Source organism: Danio aesculapii, chromosome 5, assembly GCF_903798145.1.
Source record: "Danio aesculapii chromosome 5, fDanAes4.1, whole genome shotgun sequence".
Taxonomy (NCBI): Eukaryota; Metazoa; Chordata; class Actinopteri; order Cypriniformes; family Danionidae; genus Danio; species Danio aesculapii.
The window spans coordinates 5,134,172-5,152,763 of NC_079439.1; the positions used below are offsets into that span (position 1 = coordinate 5,134,172).

The window sequence follows — 18,592 nt, forward strand, 5'->3', positions numbered from 1 at the left end:
TTGTGTCTTTGTACAGTTTTACAGCCAACTGTGTGCTAGTTTCAAGTGCCGAGCTTGTACACAGAAACTAATAACCACGAACACTGAATTAACTTTGACTGAGGCACCGGATGCGCCGCTCGAAGCCACGACACGGCACACCAGACACTCTCTGTGGCGCGGCAGAAACATGAAGTGTCCCGAATCGTCGCGCCATGCATTTTTGGATTCTAAACATAGGTTTCTGCAGCGGTCCACGGCGCCCAGCCGTCGACTTGAGTGTACCCTGATAGAAACCTATGTTTAGAATTGTAAAACGCATGCTAGTTAAGATCACAGGGAGCTTCTGGGATCGCGAGAAATGCAAATGGCTGAAGTATAAGGTAGACTCAATGAGAAGTACACATGTTTGCAAACCAACCTAAAGATACAACCAATAATTCCGATTAGAGCGATAATGTGGAGAATATTGCTCTTGTGTTGAGCCCAATGAGCCTTACATCTAAAAATAGAGCTAGGGTGTTCCTTTAGTTATATCGCTTTGACTCACGCTGTAAATCAACATACTGAGGATATGATGACGCGCCTGTCAATCAATATTGGTGGGTGGGGGGACCGCTCTCCTACGTAAAGTAGCGGTCGGTTTGAAAACAGCTCCAATTGGTGCACCGTTTTTTATGTTGTTAAATTGAATAAAAAGCACTGGGTGTGCTTATATCACCCCAATATGACGGTCTATACACCATACATGCACATATGTCTGTCCAAACAGCTTGAAAAGTAGATTTTTTACCATAGGTGCCCTTTAAATCAAAGCTGTAGGGTTATTAAAAATCACCATCAATATTGGTTAACACAGAAAGTGTGAGCAGTGGCGTATTTAGGCATGGGCAAGTAAAAGCTTTGAGTAAAAGCTTTGAGAAACGATTTACTTTATGCAAGTGTATTAATTTAAAGTATTAATCCCTGAATAAAGACGTTAGAGGCCATGTACATTGGGTGTATTTTGCACGCGCCAGTTTGTTATTCTTTATGCGCAACCGAAACAGCGGTGGTGAAAGCAAACTAAAATCTCACACAGAAAATATATAAATATATAAATCAGTGTTAAACCTATGACTGGTGGAAAAACATATTTCTGTAATTGTGTATCCGGGTCTCCACTTATGCCATGGCCACTCTTGGTTTTAACAAACTTATCCTTCAGGTTTTTCCAAACCTTTTAACAAAAGCTTTCTCCTTTCCCATGACTGTTGCAATTTATAGTCAAGAATTATTGATCATTAGGTTATCTCTGTGATCACGGATCATAAAGATGTCTGTACAGTCGTTCTGTTTCAGACAAATCTCTTCAAAGGGTTTCATAATCAACTCAAATCAAACGTGCACTGTTCGCTTGAGTCTTAAAAAATGCCGTGCGCACTGCCAGCCGAAATCACGCGCGCAGAAAACCAAGCGCCTCACACGCTGCTCTGCTCCCGGTGTGAATATCGGTTGTTTACACGCACGCCGATAAAATACACGTCGCTTATGTACTGTGAAACTGGAGTAATCGATTAATTGTGCACATCCCTAATTGGCGACATTTTAACTTACCTTATATTTACCAAATACAATTGAAGTCAGATTTATTCGCCACACTTTGAAGGTTTTTCCTTTTTTAAATATTTCCCGAATGATGTTTAACAGCAAGGAAATTTTCACAGTATGTCTGATAATATTTTTTCTTCTGGAGAAAGTCTTATTTGTTTAATTTCAGCTAGAATAAAAGCAGTTTTTAATTTTCTAAAAGCCATTTTAAGGTCAAAATTATTTGCCCCTTTAAGCTATTTTTTTCAACTGTCTACAGAACAAACCATCATTATACAATAACTTGCCTAATTACCCTAACCTGCTTAGTTAACCTAATTAACCCAGTTAAGCCTTTAAATGTCACTTTAAGCTGTATAGAAGTGTCTTGAAAAATATATTGTCAAATATTATTTACTGTCATCATGGCAAAGATAAAATAAATCAGTTATTAGAGATGAGTTATTAAAACTATTATGATTAGAAATGTGCTGAAGAAAATCTTCTCTCTGTTAAACAGAAATTGGGGAGAAAAATAAACAGGGGGGCTAATAATTCTGACTTCAACTGTACTTACAAATATATTTACCACCACAATGAAAGCAAAAAATTATTAGAAAAAAAATAATTATGTGGTGCTTTAGCAAACACTTTGACCTTTAAACGAGTGAATAAAACTTTAGACTGCTATTTAACACAACTCAACACAATCTATAATGATCTATAACACTGATCTTGATTTTTCCTGACCGACTGATATTTTTTGAAACCAGTAAAAAACATGCGAGTACTGGTACGTGACAACTTTTTTGTGTTCTTTCATGTTAATTAAACGTTACTAAAAAAGATAATGTAAAAACAATCCATTTCTGTGAAATTACGCTGTGTAAAACATACCTTCACATACACTGAAACATTATTCATATAGTCAATTCAATCATCCATTTTCCTTTGGTCTCTTTATTAATCAGGGGTCGCCACAGCGGAATGAACCGCCAACTATTCCAGCATGTTTTACACAGCGAATGCCCTACCAGCTGCAACCCAGTACTGGGAAACACCCATACACTCATACAATATGGCCAATTTAGTTTATTCAATTCCCCTATATCGCATGTGTTTGGATTGTGGGGGAAACCGGAGCACCCGGAGGAAACCCACGCCAACACGGGGAGAACATGCAAAGAAAAAAAAAACTTAAGAATTGGGTTGTTTTAACTCATTTTAATAAGTACTTTGAACAAGCAGCACAAACCATTCTTATATAAGGGATCACGTCAAAACTTAAAATATAAAAATAAGCGCAATTTATTTACAATAAATGCTCCTAACCTACAGCAGTGAGTACATACATTCATTAAATCATTAAAAAAAAACTAAAAAGGTTTACCTCGGAGGAGGCGGAGCTAATGCTGGTGCCATCCGATAGGCCATTTCTGCGGTACATGCTGGTGATTCAGCCAATGGGGTGCAGTCGCCGGGGCAACAACGGCCCTCAGCCAGACCCCATGTATGACAGATCATCCATACCTGAAGACACACAAGGAAGAGAAATATCAGCAAAGTTTGATTGTTAATTTATTGATTATACAGTTGAAGATGGCAATTATTATAAGCACTCCTGAATTATTAGCCCCCCTGTACATTTTTCCCAAATTTCTGTTGAATAGAAGATTTTTTAAACACATTTACAAACATAATAGTTTTTATAACTCATTCGTTTTATCTTCATTTTTATCCATGATGACAGTAGGCTACATAATATTTGACTAGATATTTTTCAAGATACTAGCATTCAGCTTAAAGTGACATTTAAAGGCTTAACTAGGTTAATTAGGGTAATTAGGCAGGTCATTGTATAACAGTGGTTTGTTCTGGAGACAATCCAAAACTAATATTGCTGAAAGGGGCTAATAATTTTGACCTTAAAATGTCTTTAAAAACATTAAAAACTGCTTTTATTCTAGCCGAAATAAAACAAATAAGACTTTCTCCAGAAGAAAAATTATTATCAGACATCCTGTAAAAAATTCCTGAATCTGTTAAACATCATTTGGGAAATATTTGAAAAATAAATAAATAAATAAATAAATAAATAAATAAATAAATAAATAAATTATATTTAAAGAAAATAAAAATAAAATAATAAATCACAGGAGGGCTAATAATTGTGACTTCAACTGTATATGCCTTATGCAGACTTTTTATATGTAGATATTTACTTCAAAAGGAAAGATCTCAATCAAAACAGGCTGTTATTATAACATAAAAGTAATTTTAAAAAGTAATGTACATCACTCATGAGAAAAAAAACTTCAAATAACACACTACAGTAATGTCAACAAAAAAAGCTTAAAAAGCGAAGTGTCAAGCAGGGGATTTGGACAGAGTCAATATTACAATTACGGCTATACACTTTTTTGCTTGTGGGAAAAGTTGTCAGTGGTGAGCATTGGTTCATTATGTAACTTCCTCATCCCCACCTGCAGATGGGTGTGCTAACGTGTCTAACTGTGTAACAAAATATGTGTAAATATTGGTAATTCAATATACAGACATATTATCCATCTATAAATTAATGAAATATGGTAGTTTAAAATGAGAAATTACTTTTACGGTTTGTACCGTATTTTTAACGGTAAAGTACTGGCAACCACAGCTGCCGTTTTTTACCGTAAATTTTATGGATTTGTTTTTTACAGTGTATATATATATATATATATATATATATATATATATATATATATATATATATATATATATATATATATATATATATATATATTTATATATATATATATATATATATATATATATATATTTATTTATTTATTTATTTATTTATTTATTTATTTATTAACTCTTTGACTGCCCGCTCTACCAAATGGTTGACCATGTTTTGACTGTTTTAAATAATGACTATTTTAAATAATGGTTTACACACACAGCATTGTTGGTTTACACAAAAATCAAACATAATCCTGCTGCACTACTACACTTGATTTAGCTTTTACTGTATTAAAAAACAAACAAACAAACAAAAAAAAACAAGCATGCTAAATGAGAATCTGAGATATGTTATGGCTTTCTTTAAAAAATAAAAGTGTTTTAGTATTTATTTTGATTATTTTTTTTAAATAAACTGGTCTGACACTTCATATTTTTAGATTTTTCATAGTATATGTATTAATTCCGGTACTTTTACCATATTTTAGAAATTATGGGATGTGTTGAAAAAAAGAAAAAAGCATTGAGTGTGTTAACTAGCAACATTAGGAGTTAAGAAATGCAATACAAAGGTTTTTTTTTCTTGGTGGGGTAGTTAAAGGGTTAAGGAAACTTTCTGTTACCCAGGTTACAGACTTTTACTGTTTTATTTTTTTTTTGTACTATTGAAATCAATGACATTTTTTGCCATTAAAAAAAATCCCAGCCATTTATATTACAGCACTGGGTGACAAACATTACCAATTCTGTCTCTCTCTCTTTCTCAGTGTGTGTGTGTGTGTGTGTGTGTGTGTGTGTGTGTGCTAAACGTCTAGTGAACTCCACAGGGACGAGTTTTGCTCTCTTTCCCAGATGGCCGGAGGAAACCCCAGCATACCTGACTGACCGATGAACCGCCGGGTCCAGAAACAGAGCAACAAATAGGAAAGAATGTGACTTTTACAATGGAAATCCTCTCACACACACTGATCAAAACACGTAATGGCTGTTGGGAACGTTCGCCACACTCAGCAGGACATCTCAAACAGCCAATCCATCAGCGATACGACCCCCGCTCCAGGAAATTACATTTACAACAATCGACATGTTCCTCTGAAGAAAGCATTACTTCTTTTTATTTTACTTTTTAATCTGTGACGCAGTTTTATCTGGTAGATCTTATACACAATCAGAATTATTAGCCCTCCTCTATATTTTTCCACAAATTCTGTTTAATAAAGAGAAGGTTTTTTTCAACACATTTCTAAACATGATAGTTTTAGTAACTCATCTCTAATCACTGATTTATTTTATCTTTATCATGATGACAGTAAATAATATTTGACTAGATATTTTTCAAGATTCTAGTATTCAGCTTCAAGTGACATTTAAAGGCTTAACAGTAAAACTACACACTATGAATTATTTATTAGCATTAGCAAATAGTGAATTCTTTATCTATTAAGCATTAATTTCACATTAATAAACGCAAGCAGTTTATAACTGCAGATACAAATGCTCTATTCTTAATTTACACCCACATTTATAATGTGCTTAATAATTCTACTTTCATAATTCTAATTTCATACTTACATTCGCACTTGTGTGTTTGCTTGTGTGTGTGTGTGTATGTCTCTCTCTCTCTCACCCTCTTTCCACCTGCAGGCCCCGCCCTAATTACGTAGGCGACGTGCCCTGGGATTGGAGGAAGTAACCCAGGGCGACCTTTAAAAAGAGATCAACGGGCGTAGGGCGGGAGAGCGAGTTTTGTTGGCGTGTTGTTGAGATTGTGATAAAGTTATTCCTGTTGTTGAGTTGTTTTCGTTGATTGTATTTCTCGTGCTGTTGTGCTAGTGTTGACTTTGTGTTGTATACCCATCCGTGTTGCCCCTTCCTATTATTTTTGTTTTGGTTTGTGTGTTTGTTGATTGTAATATTGTAAATATATACACGGTAAGAGGCAGTAGGGGTTGGACGCCACTTTTCTCCTTGTAAATATTTTCACCTGTGTTTTTGTTAGTCAGGGAGATAGGTGTAGATTTTGTATTTTTATTTCTGTTATTTTATTAGGTGTAGTAAGTTTCATTTGGGTGTTTAGTTAGTGTATTTTTGTTTATTATTTTTCTGTGGGTTCACCCTGAGGTATTTGGCTTCACGTTTTTTTTCTTGGTGATAAAAAAAGAAAAGACAAAAAAAGACAAATAAAGAGACCCTACATAAAGGGGTTATTAAAAGTGAATTTTATTTGTCGGGTGTTCTTTTATGTTGCGGCCTTGACCCTAGACCAGGGTCGTAACACATTCGCACTTGTACACAGCACCTTATAACCTGTATATTTATAACAATCTGTACATACAACTCAACATCCAGGTTTCTTGACCAACTGCATCTGTTTATTGTTTATCATTTTTATTTATTTATTTTTTTTCATATTTATTTTGTGTTGTCACTTGTCACTTTATGTACACTGGAAGCTTCTGTAGCCAAAACAAATTCCTTGTGTGTGTGAAGCACACTTGGCAATAAATCTGATTCTGATAATTTGTGAAATTAGTTTATTTTTCATCACTAAATTAAGTATTGCATTATTTACAAGCCATTTTGTATTTAATAGTAGTCTGTGGTTTTTAGGATCATTCAGAATGAGTTAGTAATTGATTAATAAACTATTGAAATCAACGTTTATATATCTTATTATTCAGGCATATATTAAGGGTTACTATATATGTCAATAAATGCTTTATTAACTCAACTTCTTTCAGTTTTGTGACGTAAAGTGAGGACTATTTATGCGTTATAAATCCCTTATAAATGACAAAAAGGCTTAGTATCAAATGAACAATACTCTTTGCAATCTTATCTAAAAAAAATTATGTCATATTTTGACACTCCTGTAATTCCAGCCAGATCTCACGAGAAAACGCAAGTATTTTACGTTTTGTCCGTTTAGTGGCTAATTCGTACGAGTTCAGTCCATAGACTGTAAAATATATGGACGGAGCATCCGTGACGTCACCCATAGGTTTCTGAACACTGCAAAAGAAGCTACAAGTAGGCGCGGCCAACCGTCGCCATTTTGTTTGCGCGTCATCGCACCCACGGCGGGATACCAAACAAGGGCAAAGAGGCGGAGAGTGAGCGGAGCTACAGACACCTGCTGGCACTTTGCTTAGACCTGGCAGACAGACTTTACTTTGGCAGAAACACTAAATACTCTATTACCTGTGACTCGTTACACTATATCAATGAAGTGTTTAGACTTTTAAAAACACTGTAGTCATACATTGAGCCACTAAACATTGTTCTTATGACGTTTTTCTACAGGAGGAAAACGCGAATTACGTCCAAACACTTCAGATATAGTCTGTGTTAGTAAATACAGGACTACTGATGAACTCCAGCATAACACTGTATGATAACGCTTCAGATGACTGTTCTAGAGCCTACAGCTAATCAATCTGTCACATTCTGGAGTGCTTTACGGGTCTAAAGAAAATATTAATGATAAATGATCTTAAATAAAACAAATACATTTATAGAGATGGTGTATAAGTATATAACTTTACTCACATGGGAAACGGAGGCCACGTGAATGGTTTGTGAGCACAATTAAGTGCACACAGCATCCCATATCATCTGATAATTGTAAGAAATAAGTCCAAAAGGCAGCTGACTGTGTAAAGCCACATAAAACAGCACAAAAATACGATGAATATGCTGAGATCAGTGGCTAATCTGCCGGATTCAGCTGAGGTGAAGTGACGGCGACCAGCGAAACCTAGCTGTCACTCAAGTGGCCACGCCCTTAATTATGCAAACTTAATATAACCTAATATAAAGGAAATGGATGAGTTATAGAAAAATTCACCCCCCTCACAGTTGTCATGGAGGGTAATAATAGCTATATGAACCAAAATCGTTCTTTGTACCAGGCTGTAAACACCTTTTTGTCTGCTGTAAAGTTGGCCATTCTAACAGTGGGCTCAATTGCAACTTGCTCTATTATGGAGCCAGGACTAGCGGAATTTTGATGAATTGCAGTTTCAGTTACTTACGTATTGGCTTCCCGAGGGAGAGCGGGAGGTTGCCGCTTGGTTCAGTCGTACGAAATTTTGCGATTTTAAAAAGGAGGCGTGGCACCTAACCCCACCCCTAAACCCAACCATCATTGGGTGATGAGCAAATCTTACTAAATTGTACGATTTAGATCGTAAGAATTCGTACGAATTAGCCACTAAATCAAAAAGTTACGAATTGCCGTGAGATTGTGTTGGTTGTTCAGCAGTGTTTACACTTTACATAAATTGTCTGTAAAGTTTAAACACTGCTGAACAACAGGAGTGTCAAAATACAACATAAAATTGGATAAAACAACAACAATATAATACTTTAACAATATAATAGGATGCGACATTTCAATGTTATTTAGTGATTTTATTTTCGATAAGGTTGCAAAGCTTTATTTTTCACTTGATACAGTTTCATTTGTGTATCTTCAGATGAATAGAAATGAATAAAGTTGATCATTTTCTTTTTTCCTGTTTAGAATATAACCGAGCCTTTATTTGTCATTTATAAGGGATTTATAAAGCATGAATAGTCCTCACTGTACATTAGGTCACAAAACTAGATGAAGTTGAGTTAATAAAGCATTTATTAACATGCATAGTAACCATTAAAAATTAAAAATGTAAAACAGGAAACATGTTAGGACCACTGTTACTGTTTACATCCCTCAAAATGGTCTATATAAGAGAGTCTAACATCCATAGTCAGATAGTCTACTAATCATATAGTTATCTTGGGCGACACGGTGGCGCAGTGGGAACCACGAAGGTCGCTGGTTTTAAATTGGCCATAGTGTATGAATGTGTGTGAATGAGTGTGTATGAGTGTTTCCCAGTGCTGGGTTGCAGCTGGAAGGGCATCCGCTGTGCAAAAACATATGCTGGAAGAGTTGGCGGTTCATTACGCTGTGGCGACACCTGATGAATAAAGGGACTAAGCCGAAGGAGTGCACAGCTGACAGTGTAGCTAATCATTTAATTATGGTGTAGTATCAATTAATCACTTGTACTTACTGTATAACTGGGGTTAGAAGAATATAGGTAATGTTTATGATAAGTTGCATGTAATTAAGCATAATTAATTGCAATTACATGTAACGTAATAAGGAGGACACCTTTAGATAAAGTAACTAAGTTTTATTAATGTTTTATGACTAAGAATTACTTAAAATATCTGGTTTGTTCTAATATGCCATCAAATTGTGCTTTATATAGGGTTTTCTGATGATGATGATGAGGATGAGGATTATTAGTATTCATATTTATACCTCAACCAAACTGCATGAATGTCCCAGTGTCTAGTTTGGCTGAAGACACATCAGTGAGAGGAGCTCTGATGACCTCTAGTGGACTTAATATAGGTTTGCGCAATCAAAAGTTGTCCCAAAATAAAGAGACTTGATTAATTCATTCATTTTCCTTCAGCTTAGTATCTTATTGATCAGGAGTCGCCACAGCGGAATGAACCGCCAACTATTCCAGCATATGTTTTACACAGCGGATGCACTTTCAGCCGCAATGCAGTAATATATAAACACATTGCAATATAAACTACTATTTACAGGTTTGGCATTGGTAAGATATTTTTCAAGTCTCATTCTAGTCAAGTTTATATTTATTACTATATTATTTATTATTGTGTTATTATTTATTACTTATTTTGATTAAATGGTCAATTTAAATATTGTTGTAGTTTGTAGTATTGTTGGGCCATTTAAATGGATATACCTTAATAAACTTGTTGGGAATTTCACAAGAAAAACAATGGTGTGCTTGGTTTTAAACGTAAATTTATTCTTTCATGAGTTATTTCAATTCAATTCTATTCACCATTATTTGTATGGGGCTTTTACAATGTAGATTGTGTCAAAGAAGCATAGAAGATCATAGTAAATTAAAGCAGTGTAGTTCAGTTTTCAGAGTTCAAGTTCAGTTCAGTACTATACACAGTGGCCCACCCTGTATATAGTACACACACACACACACACACGCATACACACACACACACACACACACACACACACTTCAAATACTTTCCTGTTATTCATTCATTTTCCTTTGGCTTGGTCCCTTATTTATTAGGGGTCGCCACAGCGGAATGAACCGCCAACTCATCCAGCATATGTTTTACCCTTCCAGCCGCAACCCAGTTCTGGGAAACACCCATGCGCTCTCACATTCAAACAAACAGTCATACACTATTGCCATTTAGTTCATTCAATTCACCTAGAGTGCATGTGTTTGGACTGTGGGGGAAACCGGAGCACCCGGAGGAAACCCACACCAACACGGGGAGAACAGAGAATTGAGCGTATAGGCTATGGAATATTCTTCCCGCATCTGTGAGATCTGCGTCTTTAAATCTAAGTTACAATAAAATCTCCTCACTCTTGCTTTTAACTTTTTAAACACTTGTCTTTTTTATATTATTTTATTTTTTCCCAGTGTTTTGTATTTATTCTTGTGTTAATATTCGGTTTCATTTATATTATTGAAATCATTTTGATTTTCCTTGTACAGCACAGTGGTAATTTGTGCTTTATAAGTAAATTAAAAGTGAATGAATCAATAAGAAAATAAATGAAATGAAACTGTGTGTTTACCTTATAATCAATATACTGTACAAAAATATTGAATATATAAACACAATATAATACAAACTATATTTACAGGCTTAGCATTGGTAAGATATTTTTCAAGTCTCATTCTAGTCAAGTTATATTTATTATTATATTATTTATTATTGTATTATATATAATATATAATATATACAAAATATTCTGATCATGTCATACCGAAATAATGATGCTGAAAAAATAACAGGTATAAATAAAATTATATAAGCTGCAATGATATTTACAGTTTTATATATATATAAATCATTTAAGTCATTTATTTATTTGCTTGGTCAAGATCTCTTAATAAACAAAGTTGAAATATACTGCACATATTTAATTTAATGCTTCATTGTTAAATGAAAAAAAGATTTCTTTTAAAACATATCTTACAAGCTATTGAGCGGCAAATTATATTAATCATGAAGAATGATTTTTTTCACTTGACTGCAGCATTATACAAATAAATATTACAATACAACAACGTATTTTACTGAAAGCAGACAATTGTAACACTCGTTCAAACCACTGGGTGGCGCCTCACAAATACAACATTCTCTACCAGGATTAAGAGAACAGAACATTGCTTATAAACCACTTAATAGTTTTGTTCCATAAATAATAATAATAATAATAATAATAAAATAAAAATAAAAATAAAAATAAAAATAAAAATAAAAATAAAATAATATAATAATAATAAACTGTATATGTATAGCACTTTTCCTACATGACATGCATCTCAAGGTGCTTAACATGCAGGGGCAGACTTAACCAATAAGTGAGGTTAGCAGCCGATTAGGGCCCCGATGAATAAGGGGACCCCCACCTATGCCAAGAAGCCTACATTAACCATATATTTTTTTATAAATATTCCATCATATGTTGTAAAATCTGTCTATAACTATTAAGGTTTTATTGGTATTACTGGTATTATAAAATATATATATATAAAGAAATCTACAGAGAAAAAGAGATCTGAGTTTGAGTTTCAATGCTATAAGGCCCCTTACCTTTAATTGCTTAGAGCCCCACAAAGTCCACCCCTGTTCATTCATTCATTCATTTCGTGTGTGTAATTTTGGCTAAGTCTCTATGTCAGAGATTGCCACAGCGGAATGAAACTTCCGATGAATGAAATGAAACTGGAATGAAACTGGAACTTATCCAGCATATCTTTTACACAGCAGATGCCCTTCCAGCTACAACCCAGTACTGGGAAACACCCATACACACACATTCACACACACACTCATACACTACGGCCAATTTAGCTCATCCAATTCCCCTATAGCGCATGTGTTTGGACTGTGGGGGAAACCGAAGCACTAGGAGGAAACCCACACCAACGTGGGGAGAACATGCAAACTCCACACAGAAATGCCAAGTGGCCCAGCTGGGACTCAAACCAGCGACTTTCTTGCTGTGAGGGCAACAGTGCTAAATACGTTGCCACTGTGCCGCCCATATGTATATTTTCTACTTCTCTAAATTGGTTCATATGAAACAGAAACTTTTGTGTACTATTTAAGTATAAGTAACAAATTATATTACCAAAAATAAATAAATAAAAAGCATAAAATAATTGCTACCGTGCCACCCCTGTTAAAAGCATAAACAAATATTAAGAACAACCTCAACGTAGAGTACTCAAACATAGAAACAGATCAGGAAATAGTGTATGCAAATACGTAGAACAAAATAAACAACAAATAAAATGAAACCAATACTGAGCTCATCCTTTAAGATCATATTACAGTGTGTGCATTTAGAGAAATAACAGCCTTTACGGACACAGAGGATTACACACCACAACTGGTCTGTACGGTGTCCGCAGTGCTTTACAATAGCTTTTGATTCATTCATGGCGTACATTTTACATGTTTTTAAGTACTTCAGCTAGTTGTCAAAGCAGGTGGCACAGTGGCTCAGTGGTTAGCACCCTCACCTCACAGCAAGAAGGTTGCTGGTTCGAGTCCCGGCTGCGTCAGTTGGCATTTCTGTGTGGAGTTTGCATGCTGATGTGGATGCTCCAGTTTCAGTCCAAACACATGCGCTATAGGTGAATTTAATAATGCTAAATTGGCAGTCGGTGTACTCGAGGGTGTGTGAGAATGTATGGGTGTCTCCCAGTACTGCGGTTGCAGCTGGAAAAGGCATCCGCTGTTGTAAAACATATGCTGGAATAGTTGGTGGTTCATTCTGCTTGTGGCGACCCCTGATAAATAAGGGACTAAGCTGAAGGAAAATTAATGAATAAATGAGTTGTCAAAGCAACAATCCACATTTGTAAAAACATTTTTTAACAATATACTAAAAAATAAATAAAACCAAGACAAAATAGTGACAAAATAAAGTCTGGCACTTGAAAAACAAGGCCAACATTCTATGTGTGTTAACCAAACACTATTATTTTCATAAGAAACTGAAATAAAACAATAAACAAATATTTAAAACAATAATTTCAGCTAGTTGTCAAAGCAATATAACTCACATATGTGAAGTAACCCAAGTAGCAATCTAATATACAATATCAGAATCAGAATCAGAAAGAGCTTTATTGCCAGGTATGTTCACCACATACGAGGAATTTGTTTGGTGACAGAGCTTCTACAGTGCAACAGCATTACAGAGACAGGACAAAAAACAGATATAAATATATTAAAAAATTGAAGTAAGTAGTGAGTGCAAAATATACAGATTGACAAGTGTATGTACATGTTTATTACTATATACAACGTTATATGTGCAGCTGTTATGTGCATATCATATGTATTACTATCAACGCTGTTAATTTGAATATATAGAACACACACAAACATGCGTTATACAAATACATACGTGTACACACACACACAACACACACACACACACACACACACACCACACACACACATATATTACATATATACATTATATATACATATATATATATATATATATTATATTATATATATATATATACATATCTATATCTATATATATATAATATATATATATATATATATATATACATAATATATATACACATATATATAGATATATATACACATACAAACATACAGTTGAAGTCAGAATTATAGCCCCCCTTTGAATTTTTTTTTCCATTTTAAATATTTCCCAATGATGTTAAAAGAGAAGGAAATTTTCACAGTATTTCTGATAAAATTTTTTCTTCTGGAGAAAGTCTTTTGTTTTATTTCGGCTAGAATAAAAGTTTAAGGTCAAAATTATTAGCCCCTGTAAGCTATATATTTTTTCCGATAGTCTACAAAACAAACCATTGTTATACAATAACTTGCCTAATTACCCTAATCTGCCTAATTAACCTTAACATAGTTTAGCCTTTAAATGTCACTTTAAGCTGATCAGAAATATCTAGTCAAATATTATTTACTGTCATCATGGCAAAGATAAAATAAATCAGTTATTAGAAATGAGTTATTAAACTATTATGTTTAGAAATGTGTTGAAAAAATCTTCTATATATAAATAATTAATTTTTTTGTAGTATAAAAAATAGAAAACTAGTTAAACTGTAAACTGAAGCTTCAGGAACATCATACAGTCTTTAGTGTCACATTTAAGAAATCATTATAATATAATGATTTGAGGATTAAAATAATAATAATAATAATAATAATAATAATATCAATAATATCAATATCAATAATAATAATATCAATAATAATAATAACAACAACAACAACAACAACAACAACATCAATAATAATATCAATAATAATAATAATATCATTAATAATAATAATAATAATAATAATAATAATAATAATAATAATAATAATATCAATAATAATAATATCATTATTAATAATAATAATAATAACAATAATAACAATAATAACAACAACAATATATAATAATATAATAATAATATAACAACAACAACACTAATAATAATAATAATAATAATAATAATAATAATATAACAACAACAACAACAACAACAACAACAACAACACTAATAATAATAATAATAATAACAATAATAATAATAACAACAACAACAACAACAACACTAATAATAATAATAATAACAACAACAACAACAGCAACAACAACAACAACAACAACAACAGCAACAACAACAACACTAATAATAATAATAATAATAATAATAACAAAAATAACAATAATAATAATAACAATAATAATAATAATAATAATAATAATAATAATAATAATAATAATAATAATAAAACAGCAATATTTGCATGATCAGTCTGAGAAAAAGTGAACCTTAAGAGTCTTAAAGGGGATAGTTCACCCAAAAATGACAGTTACTTGCTTTAGATCTGGATGTGTTACTTCTGTTAAACACTAAAGAAGATATTTTGAAAAATGTTGAAAACTTGTAACCACTGACTTTCATAGTATTTGTTTTTCCGACTACGGAAGTCAATGGTTACAGGTTTTCAGCTTTCTTTTAAATATCTTCATTAGTGTTCAACAGAACAAAGAAAATAGTAAAGGCTTGGAACCACTTTAGCGAGGAGTAAATAGTGAGTAACTATTCATTTTTGGGTGAACTATCCCTTCAAGTGATCAACCTGATAAAAAGTAAACCTTGAGAGTTTTAAAGGGGATAGTTCACCCAAATATTACAAATCTGTTATCAGTTACACACTACTAGTTTTAGATATATATGAGTTTCTTCTGTTAAACACTAAAGAAGATATTTTGAAAAATGTTGAAAACCTGTAACCACTGACTTGCATAGTATTTGTTTTTGCTACTATGGAAGTCAATGGTAACAGGTTTTCAGCTTTCTTCTAAATATCTTCTTTAGTGCTCAACAGAAGAAAGAAACTCAAAGGTTTGGAACCACTTGAGCGAGAGTAAATAGTGAGCAAATATTCATTTTTGGGTGAACTATCCCTTTAAGTAATCGATCTTATAAAAAGTAAACGCAGAGACTATAAAATTACAATTCTGTCATCATTTACACTCTTGTTTCAGATCTGTAAGAGTTTCATTTGTTAAACACGCAAGAAGATCATTTGAAAAATGTTGATAACCATCGACTTCTATAGTACTGTATTTGTTTTTCCTACTATGGAACTAAATGTTTACAGGCTTCCAACATTTTTCAAAATATCTTCTTTTTCAGTTTTTCTTAATATCTTTATGCATGTTGTAACAGAACAAAAGAAATTCAAAGGTTTGAAAACACTTGAGCGAGAGTAAATATTTATTTTTGGGTGAACTATCGCTTTAAATAATAAGCTCATCTTCTCTCTTGCACACGATCGGATTCAATCTCCAAGTCTCCTGGATTCAGCTGAATTTGAGACGTCTCCCATTTCTCTCTGCTTTCTCTCTTTGGAACCCGTTCAACACCACAATCCATCGCTCCACAGGCGTCTGATCACAGTGTGCAAGTGTTTCCTCTAATACAGTCATGAGTCAGTGCTAATACTATACTATCCCTCACGCATCAGTACTATACGGTTATAGCTCTCCCAGACACCATCTGGACTCAGAGCGGGTGTGAAGGCTATGAGTGTTTCCATGGTGACGCGCATTAGTTTATCTCCAGCGTTCACTTTTAATCAGTGGTGGAAAGAGTACTGAAAAATCATACTTAAGTAAAAGTACCATTACCTGCCTAAAATGTAGTGCAAGTACAGTAAAAGTATCTGTTGGGAATATTACTCAAAGTATGAGTAAAAAGAAGCCCTTTCAGGAGTACTCAAGAGTAGTGATGAGTGAGTATTACGCTGTAAAAAGCTGATGCGTGTAATTTGTGGAAAAATATTCAAAGGCTTTTATTTCATAAACAGTGCGGATGTGAATATGTCTGAATGTTCTGATTGGTTAATGTTACAACTTCTCTTTCTGGAAAATAGCCGGAACTAATTTACAGGTATTTTCAAAAGGGGCCTGTTTGTGTGAAAGGGGTTATTGTAAGATGGAGTTTAAGTACAGTGTCCGGTGCATACAGAGAGAAGAGTGTTCTACAGGTGGTTTGTCAAGTCCACTCACCTGTGTGAGGCACACTTCACAATTTTTAAGAGATATGGAGTGATTGTAAGAAAGTGTCTGGAGCAAATGTGCAAAACTAGTGCAAGTGTCGATGGTACCGAAAGGTCCCGCAAGGCAGCGCTCACCAACTGGAGGATCAGGAGGAGAATACAAAACCATCTAAGGCACAAAACAACTCAGACTACCTCTCCAGTCTAAAAAAAAAGGAATTATTTAAAATATACTGCAATATTGAGGCAACACGGTGGCTCAGTAAGAAGGTCGCTGGTTAAAGCCCCAGCTGGGCCACTTGGCATTTCTGTGTGGAGTTTGCATGTTCTCTCCGTGTTGGTGTGGGTTTCCTCCCGGAGCTCCGGTTTCCCCCAAGGTCCATACACACGCGCTATAGGTGAAATGAATAAGCTAAAATGGCCGTAGTGTATGTTTGTGTGTGAGAGAAAGATTGTGTATGGGTGTTTTCCAGTACTGGGTTGCAGCTGGAAGTGCATCCTCTGTGTTAAACATATGTTGGAATAGGTGGCGGTTCATTCCGCTGTGGTGACCCCAAGGGACTAAGTCGAAGCAAAATATATGAATGGATATTGCAGACTCAACGTCCACAACTTTCTGGCATCGAGCTGATATATGGGACATGACGACTGACAAGAGCACATCTATGATACGAGAGAAGACAACAAGACTGAAATGAAGTGAATACTGAAATTGGCCCTCTGCTCTTGACCCATTCTAGTGCACACACACAAATGAGCACACACCCAGAGCAGTGGGCAGCTTTTGTTTCTAGTTTCCAGGGAGAAATTAGATGTCCGGCTGCCTGGACTGGGAGTTGAACCTGCAACCTTTCGAATGAACTAAACTGAACTTCAACCGTGAAAACTGAACTGAAGCGGTTTCAATTTACTAGAAGTTCTAATGTTAAGCCGCAATCTACATTGTAAAAGCGCTAGAGAAATAATGGTGAATTGAATTGAGAGATGGTTTATGCACTCCCCCATCTTCAATTTCTGCCCGGACCAGGAATCGAACCTGTAACCTTTCGATTACAAGAAAGCTTCAACTCCCTAACAATTGGACCACAGCTGCTCTGTATTGTTCAGTATAGAAGAGTTTGTGTCTTATTTGTTGTGTACTGTATTAGTCATCCTTTTTGTCTTCATCACACCACGGTGTTTGAGTCTGGCTCTCTTTAATTATCATGTAGTGAGACGCTGTAATTATACAACTATTAAACTCTCTCTAGGATCTGTCCTCACAAACACTGAAATAGATGACTGAGAGAGGAAACGACAGCCAGACACAAATCACAGCCGTGGATACAGAGACTTTCTGAGATTGATTTCCTGATTATTCTCCAACTCATAAGACTCCAAACAAACTAAATAATAAATAATAGAATATATTTCTTGGCATAGAGGTGGCTCAGAGGTTAGCACTGTCACCTCAAAGCAAGAAGGTTGCTGGTTCGAGCCCCGGCTGGGCTAGTTGAAGTTTGCGTGTCCTCCCCGTGTTGGCTCCCCCACAGTCCAAACACATGCGCTATAAGTGAACTGAATAAACTAAATTGTCTGCTGTGTGTGAGAGTGTATGGGTGTTTCCCAGTACTGGGTTGCAGCTGGAAGGGCATTCGCTGCGTAAAACATATATTCACGT

The 18,592-nt window shown here is 34.5% G+C and overlaps 1 protein-coding gene across 1 annotated transcript in view; it reads right to left on the reverse strand.

Annotated features, from left to right (window-relative positions):
- The window catches only part of LOC130229902 (ras-specific guanine nucleotide-releasing factor RalGPS1-like), a 155,664-nt gene that overhangs the window by 101,025 nt on the left and 36,047 nt on the right, over positions 1 to 18,592 (reverse strand). Inside the window, exon 2 of the mRNA XM_056458922.1 lies at positions 2,939 to 3,078. Within this exon, the coding sequence (XP_056314897.1) occupies positions 2,939 to 2,995 (57 nt within the window). The 5' untranslated portion in view covers positions 2,996 to 3,078. The remainder of the gene's footprint in view (positions 1 to 2,938; positions 3,079 to 18,592) is intronic.